Here is a 13,581-nt window from a genome sequence, read left to right as displayed (position 1 = left end):
ACACACACAGAGAGGCAAACAAACATACACACACACACACACAGCGCAGAGAGAGAGAGAGACAGACACACACAGATGATGATATGAGAGAGAGAGAGAGAAAGAAGGCCAGGGAATGGAGGAAGGAAAGGTGAATGAGAAGACGATGAAATGGGAATCAAAGGGAAGAGAATAAAAAGGAAGAAGGGAGTGAGAAAAATTAGGGAAGGACACGGAAAACTCTGATTGATGTCATTGTCGAAGGTGAGAGAGAGAGAAAGAAGTCCAGGGAATGGAGGAAGGGAAGGTGAATGAGACGAAGAAATGGGAATGAAAGGGAAGGGAATCGAAAGGAAGAAGGGAATGAGAAAAATGAAGGAAGGACACGGAAAACTCTGATTGGTGTCATTGTCGAAGGTGAGAGAGAGAGAAAGAGGAAGGAAGGAAGAAGAGAGGAGAAAGAAGAAATGAAAGAAGGTGAAAATGGGAATGAAAGGGAAGGGAATCGAAAGGAAGAAGGGGAAAGAAGCTCAGCAAACAGAAGGAAAAACGAACCAAAAGGGCAAAGGAAAATAATTGGAGGGAATCAAAAGAGAGAAAGAAATATGAAAAAAATGAAGAAATAAAACGAAAAACCACATTGATTTCCCTCGCGATGGTGTTAGAAGGGAAGGAAAGCAGCTCAACAAAGAGAAGAAAAGACGAACCAAAAGGGCAAAGGAAAGTAATTGGAGGGAATCAAAAGAAAGAGAAATATGAAAAATGAAGAAATAAAACTAAAAAACTCATTGATTTCCCTCGCGATGGTGTTAGAAGGGAAGGAAAGCAGCTCAACAAAGAGAAGAAAAGACGAACCAAAAGGCCAAAGGAAAATAATTGGAGGGAATCAAAAGAGAGAAAGAAATATGAAAAATGAAGAAATAACACGAAAAAACTCATTGATTTCCCTCGCGATGGTGTTAGATGGGAAGGGAAAGGTCAGCAAACAGAAAGATGAACCAAAAGGGCAAAGGAAAGTAAACAGAAGGGAATCGAGAGAAATTAAGGAATACAAACGAAGATCTAACACGAAAAACACGCATTTCATCCCCTATCGATGTATGTTAAAAGAGTTAAGAATAGAAGAAAGAAAAAAACACCTCCTGGAACTTAGATATACGTCACTTCAGCGGCTGCAAACAATGGCAAACGTTAAGCCTAGGAACACATGGTCGGTCCAGATGATATGTATAAATCTAGAACGCTGATATGTAGAGGATGAGGTGCAACAGACTTAACTTACCTTTATATAACAAGTAAAGACTATAACGGTCGTATTACAAGACTTTTCGCCGCCAAAGAACACATATTTGACAAGGCTTTCGTAGGAGTTGTGGGCATTTCCAGGAGTAGTTTTATGACCCTGGTGGTAGTGTGACCCTTCTTCTGTGCCGTGAACCTCAAGAAACACGCATTAGAACCCGACTGACCTCCTCTTTGACCTTTAGAAATAGCTGATGTGAGGAGCAAAAGTATCTTATAATACCGACCTTAGAGACTAAACCCCCAAGAAAGATACAACTTCGAAAAACAAAACAAATATACTTCTTTTTTTTTACAGCAAAGGAAACAGCTCAAGGGCAAAAAAAAGGAAACAATAATGAAAAAAAAGCCCGCTACTCACTGCTCCTATTAAAAAAAAGATCAGAGGAGTGGCCGAAAGAGAGGTCAATTTCGGGAGAAGAGGTGTCCTGATACGCTCCTCTATTGACACTAAAACAACACAAATAAAAACTAACATGTATATAAGGAGCATAAGATAATAAACCTCAAAATTATATAACTTAATACAACACAAATTCACTCACTCTTATTGACACTTAATATTAATGAAAAACAGATGAGGACACATGTAGTTTCAGGAAGTCACGGGAGTATCACAATCGCTCATCACAAGCACACGTGACAATGATGGAAGGCGGCGAGGGTGCGGAGTGACGGACGGCAGGGAGGAGAGGAGGAGGAGAGGCATGGCAATGGGGAGGGGAAGGGTAGGCAGGGAGGAGGACAGGGAAAGGGGAGGAAGACAGACGTAAGAGGTATGTAGGGTGGGTGAGAGATGGAAAGGTCGACGCAGAAACTATATATAGGGTGGTATTTCGCCGCCCAAGCACACATAGATAGTTGGCAAGGCTTTGGTAGGAGTTTTGGGGCATTTTCAGGAGTAGTTTTATGACCCTGGTGGCAGTCTGACCTTTCTTCTGTACCATCAACCTAAAATACCACTCATACCTCACCTCCCTCTTCAAGTGCTTGGCGAATGCGAGGTGATGGTGGGCCAAAGGGGGGCGGGAGAGAGGGACGACTTGCCTTAATACGTATGTGAAATTACCGTCTCTTTCCTAACCAGTATTCTGAGGCGTAAACAGCGGTGAGGGTGAGCATGCGAGGACCATCTCACCCTCTGCTCCCTCTTCACGTGCTTGGCTGAGGCGAGGTGCAGGACGGGCCAACGGAGGCGGGAGAGGGGGACGACTTGCCTCACCTGAAGTTTATGACGACCCTCTGTCTTGCCCGAGAGCTCTTTCGCTAGACAGCACGGCACTGCTCGGGGCTATACATAGACATTACAACCCCAGACCACATATCTCGGGCATCCTGACGCAGAACAGACGTACACACACATACACACACACGGGGTAGTGGATGGAGAGATGGACTGAAGTAAAAATGATGAAATAGGGAAATGGGATCTGGGTGAAAAGGGCAAGGCTAGAATGAAGGGGATGAAGGGTATGGGGAGGGGAAGGAGGTTGAAGGGGAGGAAGGACATGGGAGGAGAAGGGGAGGAAAAGGATATGGATAGAGGCTGAATGGGAGGGAAAGGATATGGGAGGGATAAGGATATAAGGAGGGGAAGTGAAACCAGAAAGCAGGCTGAAGGGGAGGAAAAAAGGGCTAGGGAAGGAAGGGGATGAAAGGGGAGAGAGGGAGAGGGAGAATGGGAAGCAGAAAGCAGGCTGAAGGGAAGGAAGAGGATGAAAGGGGAGAGAGAGAGAGAGAGAGGGAGAATAGGAACCAGAAAGCAGGCTGAAGGAAAGGAAAAAAAGATATGGGGAAGGAAGAGGATGAAAGGGGAGAGAGAGAGGGAGAATGGGAACCAGAAAGCAGGCTGAAGGGAAGGAAAAAAAGTTATGGGGAAGGAAGAGGATGAAAGGGGAGAGAGAGAGGGAGAATGGGAGGCAGGAAGGAGGCTTATCTAAACTCTCCCCAAAAGTTGAGAAGTTCCCTTTGAAAGTCGTCCAAATCCCCCTAACGGCCTGACGCAACAAGTGACCGCTAGAGGGCGTGATGGGGTTGTTCGTAGTTAGACAATTAGCCACCAGGAAGAAGACAGGAGTGAAACAGTTAAGACGTTTTCCTATAGTTAGAAGTGGCAGGATTAGGGATAAACAAAGAGAGATATAGAGAAAAATGTTTGTAGTTGAAGATTTTGCCACCAGAAGGACGAAAAAATTGAAGTTGACATTTTTCCAATTCAAAAAGAAGGAAAACATTTAAGGCGTTTTCCTATAGTAAGAAGAGGTAGGATTAGGGATAAACAAAGAGAGAAATAGAGAAAAATGTTTGTAGTTGAAGATTTTGCCACCAGAAGGACGAAAAAAATTGAAGTTGACATTTTTCCAATTCTAAAAGAAGGAAAACATTTAAGGCGTTTTCCTATAGTAAGAAGAGGTAGGATTAGGGATAAACAAAGAGAGAAATAGAGAAAAATGTTTGTAGTTGAAGATTTTGCCACCAGAAGGACCAAAAAAGTGAAGCTGACATTTTTCCAAAGTAAGAGAAAGCAAACTAAGGATTAAGTAAAATGAGATAGAGAAAATAAATGTTCACTCTATGCTAGATGGACTATACAAAATGAGAGAGAGAAAAAAAAATGCTCACTCTATGCTCTTATGATGAACTATACAAAATGAGATAGAGAAAGAAATGTTCACTCTATGCTAGATGGACTAAATAAAATGTCAGAGAAAAAAAAGAAGTTCAATGCAGGTTAAAATGCTGCTCCTACAAAGAAAAGATATATTAACTAAGAGGTGTTTTAATACTCTCCTGAACGCTTGCCATGGAAAGGGAAACGTTATATAGAGCAATAGGTGTTTAGAACTCTCTCTTGAATGTTTGTTATGGAAGGGTTTAGTGATTATATTCTTCTTTCTTTTCTCTCCCTTTCTTTCACTCTTCTATCTCTTCATTTTCCTTTTTTTTTTCTTTGTGCAAGTTATTTATTTTCATTATCATTATTATTATTATTATTATTATTATTATTATTATTATTATTATTATTATTATTATTATTATTGTTATTATTATTATTATTATTATTATTATTATTATTATTATTATTATTATTATTGTTATTATTGTTATTATTTACTGTTTTTAGCGTCTGCTGTACACTTGTTTTTGTTGTCATTGTTCCCTGTTACCATCAACCCAGCTTCGTCCTCTTCCCTTTCTTGCTCCTTTTCCTTATCCTCTTCTTCCTCCTCCTGCTCCTCCTCCTCCTCCTCCTTCTGCACCCTTGTTTTCGTTGTCATCATTTCCTCTTACCATCAACCCAGCTTCGTCCTCTTCTCTTTCTTGCTCCTCCTTCTCTTCCTCCTCCTCCACCTCCTCCTCCTCCTCCTTCCTAACGACGTCAACTCACGCAGGTTCATAAACAGAAACTTTCTCCTTTGAGGCACAGAAGACCTTCCACTACTTGCTGTCAGCCCACCTTACACACACACACACACACACACACACACACACACACACACACACACACACACGCCATACACACACCTGTCTATTCAAGCAGGGCGATGTAGCACAGACATTGGCAGGACTTTCTTCTCAACTCTATTTATTTTTTGTGTTTTTTATTTATTTATTTTTGACCTTGAGCTATTTCTATTACTGTTAAAATAAGGATCACCCGCCACTGGAACAACCTCCCTGCAAAAGTCATACAAGTGCGAAATCCCTCAACTTTTTAACAAATCTTCTTCTCAAATCTATTCATTTATTATCTATTTATTTTTGCCTTGAGCTATTTCCATTACTGAAAAAAAAGGATCATCCGCCACTGGAACAACCTCCCTGCAAAAGTCAAACAAGTTCAAAATCCCTCAACTCCTTTACAAATCGAATCAGCTGTTATTTCAATGCGTCAGGAGTAAACTGGGCGTACGTACCAAAGTGCTTTCATATGCCAATGGACTTTAAGATGCCTGTATTTTAATGTACCTATGTTCCCTATTGGGCAAGGCTTTCCCACTCAAAGAAGGCCTTGTCCTCTTTTACTTCGTGGCGTCAGGAGTAACCTAAAAGGACGTGCCAAAGTGCTTTCATATGCCAATGGACTTTAAGATGCCTGTATTTTAATGTACCTATGTTCCCTATTCGGCAAGGCTTTCCCACTCTTAGAAGTCCTTGTCCTCTTTTACTTCGTTGCGACAGGAGTAAGCTAAAAGGACGTGCCAAAGTGCTTTCATATGCCAATGGACTTTCTGATGCCTGTATTTCACTGTTTCTAGGCTTCCTCCTCCGCAAGGCTTACCCACTCTTAGAAGGCCTTGTCCTCACCTCCCTCATCTGCTCATCTCGACACCTACACACACTTTTTCCCTCCCTCCCTCCCTCCCTCCTTCCCTCCCGCCCCGCTCACACGCCCACACACACCTGGCGAACTCAATGAGGACCTTCTTACCTGAGCGACGCCTTCGTGAATATCTTAAAGCGTTCAAAGGCGAGACTTCGATGGTGAAGATATTACGAGAAAACTTAATATAGTGTAAAAGGAAAAAGAGAGAGAGAGAGAGAGAGAGAGAGAGAGAGAGAGAGAGAGAGAGAGAGAGAGAGAGAGAGAGAGAGAGAGAGAGAGAGAGAAGGAAAAGGATAATGACATATTTAGACGTGGATAAGATGGATATTGACCAAGAGGAGGAGGAGGAGGAGGAGGAGGAGGAGGAGGAGGGAGAGGAAGAAACAGAAGGATTATGATGGTTTAGAAGTCCGTCCGTCTGTCTGTCTGTCTGTCTGTCTTTCATCCGTGTGTGTGTGTGTGTGTGTGTGTGTGTGTGTGTGTGTGTGTGTGATACTGTTTGACACGCTCGAGGCCGGTGCTATAAATATATTGACCGGAGCCGCAAAGGGGGGGGGGGGGGAGAGAGAGAGAGAGAGAGAGAGAGAGAGAGAGAGAGAGAGAGAGAGAGAGAGAGAGAGAGAGAGAGAGAGAGAGAGAGAGAGAGAGAGAAAGAAAGAAAGAAAGAAAACTAGACAGGAACACGAAGCGGTAAGTAAGGCAAGAATGGATAAAGAGGAAGAGAAGAGGAAGGAGAAAGATAAAGAGGAAAGGAAGGAGGAAAGAGGGAGAGAGAAAGGAGGGGAAAAAAGAAAAGGACTTGGAGGTAAGTAAAAAAAAAGGAATAAGAAGATAGGAAGAGAAGAAGGACAAAGATAAGAGAAGAGAAAGAAGGAGATAGAGAGAGAGAGATAAGAGGAAAGAGGGAAGAGGAAAGAGGAGATAAATGTCTTCTTGGGGTACGTTTAGCGGAGATGCTTTCCGTGTGAGAGGAAATTAAAGGAAAAAAAAACTTGGCTTTTGAGGAGAATTGGTATGGAGGAGGAGGAGGAGGAGGAAGAAGAAGAAGAAGAAGAAGAAGAAGAAGAAGAAGAAGAAGAAGAAGAAGAAGAAGAAGAAGAAGAAGAAGAAGAAGAAGAAGAAGAAGAACAAGAAGAAGAAGAAGAAGAAGAAGACGAAGAAGAAGAAGAGGAAGAAGAAGAAGAACAAGAAAAAGAAGAAGATGCAAGGGAAGAGGGAGGAAGAATGAGGAAGTGGAAGAGGAAGAGGAAGAGAAGATGGAGGAGGAGGAGGAGGTGAAATATATGGAGCCTAGATGAATTTAGTATAAACACACACACACACACACACACACACACACACACACACACACACACACACACACACACACACACACTTTCTGGCACTCGCGTTACGTATACATGTAAATAAATGAAGAAAAAAAAAAGAAAAAAAATAAGAGGAAAAGTCACGAGTAGATTCTTTGTCTGAAGTCACGAGGCCTTTCTATCTTTCTTTCTTTCTTTCTTTTTTTTTTTTTGGTGATGATGATGGTGATGATGGTGGTGATGGTGGTGGTGATGTCTGGTTAGTGCAAGATTTCCTTGTTCCTTCCTCTTCTTCTTCTTCTCTCTCTCTCTCTCTCTCTCTCTCTCTCTCTCTCTCTCTCTCTCTCCTTACTTTCTTCTTCTTCCGTGTTTTCTCTCTCCCATCTTCATTCCCTTCTCCCTTTTCTCTTCTCCTTTCTTCCTTTCCCTCCCTTCTCCCTATTTTTTCTCTTCCCTTATCTCCCGTCTTTATCTGTCTCTTCTTCTCCTTTTTCTCTCTCCCCTTTTCTTCTGTGCTCTCTCTCTCTCCCTTCTTCCCACTTCTCCTTATTCTCCTTTTTTACTTCCGTATTTTCTCTCTCTCCTCTTCTTCAATCTTCCCTTCTTCCTTTAAATATCTCCTATCTCCCTTATTCCTCCATCTCCTCCTCTCCCCCTTTCCCTCGTTCTCCCCTCAGCTTCCTTTCTGAATCTAATACCTTACTTCCTCCCCTCATTCTCAACCTCTCCTTCTCACCCCCTTCTTTTTCTCCCCTTCTCTTCCCTCAGACATACGTAATGCAATCCACCACGACCAACACAGGTGAGGGTAGACGAGGGGAAGGGAAGGGGAGGGGTGAAGGGGAGGAGGAAGTGGAGAGATGTGGAAGAAAAAGATGTGGAGGTGGAGGAACGGAAAGAAGGAGGAATGTGTAACTTGAGGTGAGTTATGGGGTGAAGGGAAGGAAGGAAGGAGGGTGGAGGGAAGGAGGGAGGGAAGGGGAGAGAGGAGGCTAATGGAGAGGGAGAGAGAGGGAGAGGAAAAAACATATGGTACAGAAAGGAATAATAAAACTAAAGAGACAGAGAATAATGAATAAAGAAAATAGGTGAAGAAATGTGAAGAAATAAGAAAAAAAGAGAAGGAAAAAAAAGAAAATCATATGGTACAGAGAGAACAATAAAACGTAAAAGAAAGGCAGCAGTTTAAGGGCAAAAATAAATAAAAAAAAAAGAACCAGCTGGTATATAAAAAACAGGTGAGAGGCCAGAAAAAAGGTCAGTTTAGGATGGAAAGGTATCAGTCACTGCCTCCCTACATGACGCATACACATGGTCCCCCAGACTGGTAACACTGAGCCGCAGAGCATGACACACTCGGTGGCTCTCCCCCTACACCCGCCCCTACCAGTCTGTTCCCCCGTGCCGCGGCGCCGATGACAAAGACTCGGGACCTTGGCGGCCAGCGGGAGCGTGGCAGCGCCGGCACATATTTCATGTTCCTTTACCTCAGACCAAATATGTTTCCTCGACACCTTGAGGCTTATTAATCCTTCAACGGCTTGAGGGTCTTTTTAAGGTATATGAGACAGACCGCGGGGTAAACACGGTCAATTACATTCAGATATGTGTTCGCCACATGCTGCTTAACTAAGAAAACAATAGTCTTTCATCCTGTGGCTAAAGACCTGTACGGTATGGCAAGCCTCCCGCAGCGCCCCCTATCACATCTCAGGTGACGGGAGCGCCGGGCCCCGCGGCATTCACTCCTGCTGGGGGTGCCAAGTCCCTTTCTATGGCACTCTGTTATTTATAAGATTCTTCAAAACTTGTTCTTTCCTTCCCCGTGATGAGCAGGGCGGCGCCTAACAGGCACAGTGACCACCCGCCGGTGTGGCCTAGCTGCCGGGATCCCCAGACGGGCGCCGCCCACGAAGAGCCGCATGAGACTGCGACACTAAATAAAGGGCACCGCAAGGCTCCTGCCGACCACAGGTTCATCTCACGTTCTTAACTCACTCAGGAGAACCCCCTACCGCCCTGCCACGCCGCCAAGGGCACGACCATCGCCTCGGCCCCTTCAGAGCGTGCCCGGCGGGGACTTACTTTGACGATGTCAGACTGTTCCTCCAGCGGCAGGGGGACGCGGACTGGCCTGTAGCATATCTTGCTGGGGTGGTCGGGGATGACCTCCGCGGGGTTCTTGGGGCCCATCCTGCTGCACGGGAGCCTCGCCGCTCGTCCACCAACTCGTCGCCGTCACTCGCGTCTCGCTCCCCGTCGACCGTCGAGGGTCAGGTCGTTGTTGCCAGAGTAGAGTCCAGGCGCGCCGCTCAGCCTCGAGTATCACATGACCAAAGGGTGGAGGGCACAGCGGGGAACACACTCCTTCACGACACCGCGACGCTGAGGCTGCGAGAGTTGCCTCCACAGATTGTCCCGACGAGGGCCACACGACGGGCACTACCCGGCACAGGCTGGCACTGCGCTGGTTGAACCAACACTGGGCAGGAGCACACTGAGGCCCGTGCCCGTACCCGCCTCCACGCAGCCCCACGCACCCCCCCCCCCACCACCACCACGGGCCGCACACCCCCAGCAGCCTCTGCTCGCCCCGCCCAGTTATCACACGAAGCTATATTCGTCAAGACCAGCGGCAAGTTAATGTTATGACATAATGATATATCTTTTTATGACATTTAAGAATCAAAATACAGATAAATGAAGCCGGCATTAACGGACCCCCAGGTTTTGGCAGCCAGGCGTGGCAGGCAGCCTCCAGCAGAGGTCGCCTCGGCCTCTCCTCCCTCAAAGTGTTCACCTCCACTGGGTAAACACCGCCCACCTGTCGCCCCGCACCCCCGCCTCCCACGGCGAGTCAGGGCGCCTCGTGCCTCTGACCTGGGAGTGTCACGCGGTGATCTTCGTGGCCTCAGGGGGGGGGGGCATCACTCTGCCCCACACGCCACAAGGCTCGGTATATTTTGCGGCATTTCCGATGGAGTGCCCCCAACACACACACACACACACACACACCTCAGGGCCCCATCATCCCTCCCCCCAGTGGTCAGGTAGCGGCGCCACCTCCCCTAGAGTCACGCATCTGGCTGGCGGGAGCGTTTGCACACTATTTTCATCCTGACAAATTTCTTCGCCTCCTCCCCCGCCGCCACGCCCGCCGCGGTGACTGAGGTGGCGCTCATCAGATTAACCCAGAAATTTAACAGTTCATCTTCTCCTTCACGCCCCTTCCTTACCTCCATCCCCTTCCTTTCCCCTCCACGCCCCTTCCTTACCTCCATTCCCTTCCCTTTCCCTCCACCCAACTTCCTCTTACCTCTGCCCTATTCCCTTCCCCTTCACGCCCCTTCCTCTCCCTTATGGCTTATGTCCATCCCCTCCCCTTCCTCCATTCCCTTCCCTTCCCACCCTTATAACTTTTGCCTCCATCCACTTCCTTTACCTTGCAACCCCTTCCTCACCCCTCCTCCTTGCAGCCCCCCCTACCTGACATTCCTCCCCCACTCCCCCTCCTCGTCACCCCTCTTCCTTGCACCCCCCTTCCTGACATTCCTCCCCCACTCCCCCTCCTCGTCACCCCTCTTCCTTGCACCCCCCTTCCTGACATTCCTCCCCCCCTCCCCCCTCCTCGTCACCCCTCTTCCTTGCAGCCCCCCTTCCTGACATTCCTCCCCCACTCCCCCCTCCTCGTCACCCCTTTTCCTTGCACCCCCCCCTTCCTGACATTCCTCCCCCCCCCCCACCCACGCGACTGATGGTTATGCGGCCCTTCATCAGCTTCCATAAAGGAGCTCTGAATCTATAAGTGTGTTTTAGTGTGCCAGATATGGAGCGGATGCTATGTATATGTGGCGGGTTTTTGACACCACCACCACCACCACTACCACTATCGCCACCACTACCACCACCACCGCCACCATCACCACCATCACCACCACTATCCTCACCATCACCACCATCATCATCACCACCACTATCCTCACCATCACCACTACCACCACCACCACCACTATCACCACCACCATCACCACTACACTATCCCCCCTCCATCATTGCTACCATCACCACCAGTACTATCATCACCTCCCATTACCACTGCTATCACTTCCTTCCATCATCACCATCATCTCCACCATCACCACCACTACTACAGTCACCACCATCAGCCTCATAAAAGTCTACGGCACCACAACCACCATTTCACTACCTTCTACCACCATCACCACCACCATCAGAATTATACACATACCTCATAATTAAGGAGATGAGATAATTAACGAAAAAAACCGGATGATGATAATGATGATGATGGTGAAGATGATGGTACACATGCAACACTCATACAAAGATAAGTCGCCCCTATAGAAAAAACACTCATATTACGTCTCATACTACGTTATTCTGAACCTCTTTCACCCCTCTGTCTATCACACCTCTGCCAGGGGGGTTCGTGGTGCAGTGGTTAGCACACTCGGCTCACAGTCGAGAGAGCCCAGGTTCGATTCCCGGGCGGAGTGGAAAAATTTGGGCGGCTTTTCCGATACCCTACGCCCCTGTCTACCCAGCAGTGAATGGGTACCAGGTATTAATCGGGGGTTGTGTCCCGTCTCCTGGGGTCTGTTCCCTTCTATAATTCCTTCCCCTCCTGTCTCTCTCCGGCATATGACCACAGATGTTGCGCCGACTAAACGAAACTTTCCAACTTTTTTCACGTCTCTCCATCCCAAACTGACATCTCTTTTGGCCATTCATCTCTACTATATTTTATGGGAGCTGTGCGAGAGGGCTTTTTATTTATTTATTTATGCCCTTTAACTGATTCCTAAACTCTAGAAAAAAATACAGAAGCAAAACTCTAATCATTATAAGGTCTCAAACTTAAAAGCGAAGTCCACAAAACACAAACACACAAGTTCCCCCTTCTCTGTACGTCTGTTTGTTGTCCAAAGTTCCATGTTCTTCCAAGTGTGTCGAAGAAAACTTACTTCTTACGCAGACTAAAGCATTTTCTATGAGCATATGCAACGGTGGTGTGTGTGTGTGTGTGTGTGTGTGTGTGTGTGTGTGTGTGTGTGTGTGTGTGTGTGTGTGTGTGTGTGTGTGTGTGTGTGTGTGTAGCATCAGTAGTGAGCACCATTAGCCATACATACAGGACGTCAAGGTATAACGCACTCTAAGTCTCAGACCAGTGCATTAAAACACTACCGTCTTTGTTATACCAAGACACACACCCAACTTTGATCCCCTTTTCTCTGTCACCCGTCACCCACCTATCACCCACCTATCACCCCCCTTCACTTGACCATCACCAACAACGCCCCCACTATGCCTGAGGACGAGCCGCGTGATAATTCGCCCAAAATACATCTAAGGAATTCCTGCCCTAAGTGTGCGTGTGCCTATGACTGCCACGCCTAGAAGGGGGGAGAGGGAGAGGAACGGGGTGCAGGAGGGAGAGATAGGAAGATGCAGAGGCCACCTTATTTTGCAATCTTCTTTAACATATACCTCTCCTTACACCCTCTAGTTAATACCCCTCTTATATACACCCTCCTATTATAGTCTTTCAAGTTAATATCCCCAGTGAGGTAAGAAGGAAGGAGAGAAGAAAAGAAAGAAAGGATTGAAGGACAGAAGGAAAGAAAGAAGAACTGGAATGAATGAGTGAATGAGTGAATGAATGAGTTAGTTAATGAATGAAAAAAAATATATCTACATCCTTGCCAGTTAATATCAATACACGTTTTTCATTTAATATCACTAGTTAATATCTACACTCTTTCTACTTACAATCTCTTGCGTACGACCAAAGACGAATGTAATGATATAAGAAGCAGGGACACAGCGAGACTTTCTTCCTTCCCTTCCTCCGCCACCTCCACAAACAGGTGTATTATCAGCACGGAATAACCCCCCCCCCCAACCCCCCTTCATGAATAGTGCATGACGCGACACACACACACACACACACACACACACACACACACACACACACACACTTCAGGCAGACAAACAACTCTCAAATCCACCCACCACAGTCCTCTCTCTTTCTCTGTCTCTTGTTTTTTCATTGTGCAGTGAGAGAGGGAAGTGCAGTAGGCCTATGAGTGTAAGCTGTATGGAAAAAGCGTTAGTGTTACATCGAAAAAATATGTAGTAAATAGAAAAATCATGAATAGGCTCTGAAATCTATCCACATTACAAGCTCTATTCCTGTTTTCCGCGGGGTGTGAGGGTGGAAAGGGGAACAAGTGTGAGAGTGTGAAGGGTATTTTGAAGTTAGAAAGGCGCACACGTGATTTGAGTCTTGCCGTTACAGCCACATCAAAATATTTAGTGAAAAGGCAAAGGGGAATAGGAAGGAAGGAAGGAAGGGAGAAAGAAAGAAAGAAAGAAAGAAAGGGAGAAAGGAAGGAAGGAAAGAAGGAAGGAAGAAAGAAAGAAAGAAAGGGAGAAAGGAAGGAAGGAAGCAACAAAGTAAGTAAGTAAGGAAGGAAGTAGGGAAGGTAAGAAGGAAGGAAAGAAAAAAATATCAACTAGGACATCACACGACAACCACCTTTAAAAAAATAAACAGACACTCACATGACTTTGAGCCTTGACGTTACACTCATGATTAAGAAACATTCAGTGATAAAAAAACAAGACAAATCACTCGCAGAAGAA

At 46.1% G+C, this 13,581-nt stretch overlaps 1 protein-coding gene across 3 annotated transcripts in view; it reads right to left on the bottom strand.

Annotated features, from left to right (window-relative positions):
* Window positions 1-13,581, bottom strand: part of LOC127003660 (long-chain-fatty-acid--CoA ligase 1-like) — a 69,815-nt gene that overhangs the window by 37,340 nt on the left and 18,894 nt on the right. The window contains exon 1 of one of the 3 annotated variants that reach the window (XM_050870722.1): window positions 9,001-9,416. The exons of the other annotated variants lie outside the window; for them this stretch is intronic. Coding sequence (XP_050726679.1) covers window positions 9,001-9,108 — 108 coding nt within the window. The 5' untranslated portion in view covers window positions 9,109-9,416. Of the gene's footprint in view, window positions 1-9,000; window positions 9,417-13,581 lie in introns of those variants that run through there. 3 annotated transcript variants of the gene reach the window in all.

This window comes from Eriocheir sinensis, chromosome 1, assembly GCF_024679095.1.
Source record: "Eriocheir sinensis breed Jianghai 21 chromosome 1, ASM2467909v1, whole genome shotgun sequence".
In the NCBI taxonomy this organism is placed as follows: Eukaryota; Metazoa; Arthropoda; class Malacostraca; order Decapoda; family Varunidae; genus Eriocheir; species Eriocheir sinensis.
This window is presented reverse-complemented; position numbering and strand designations above follow the sequence as displayed.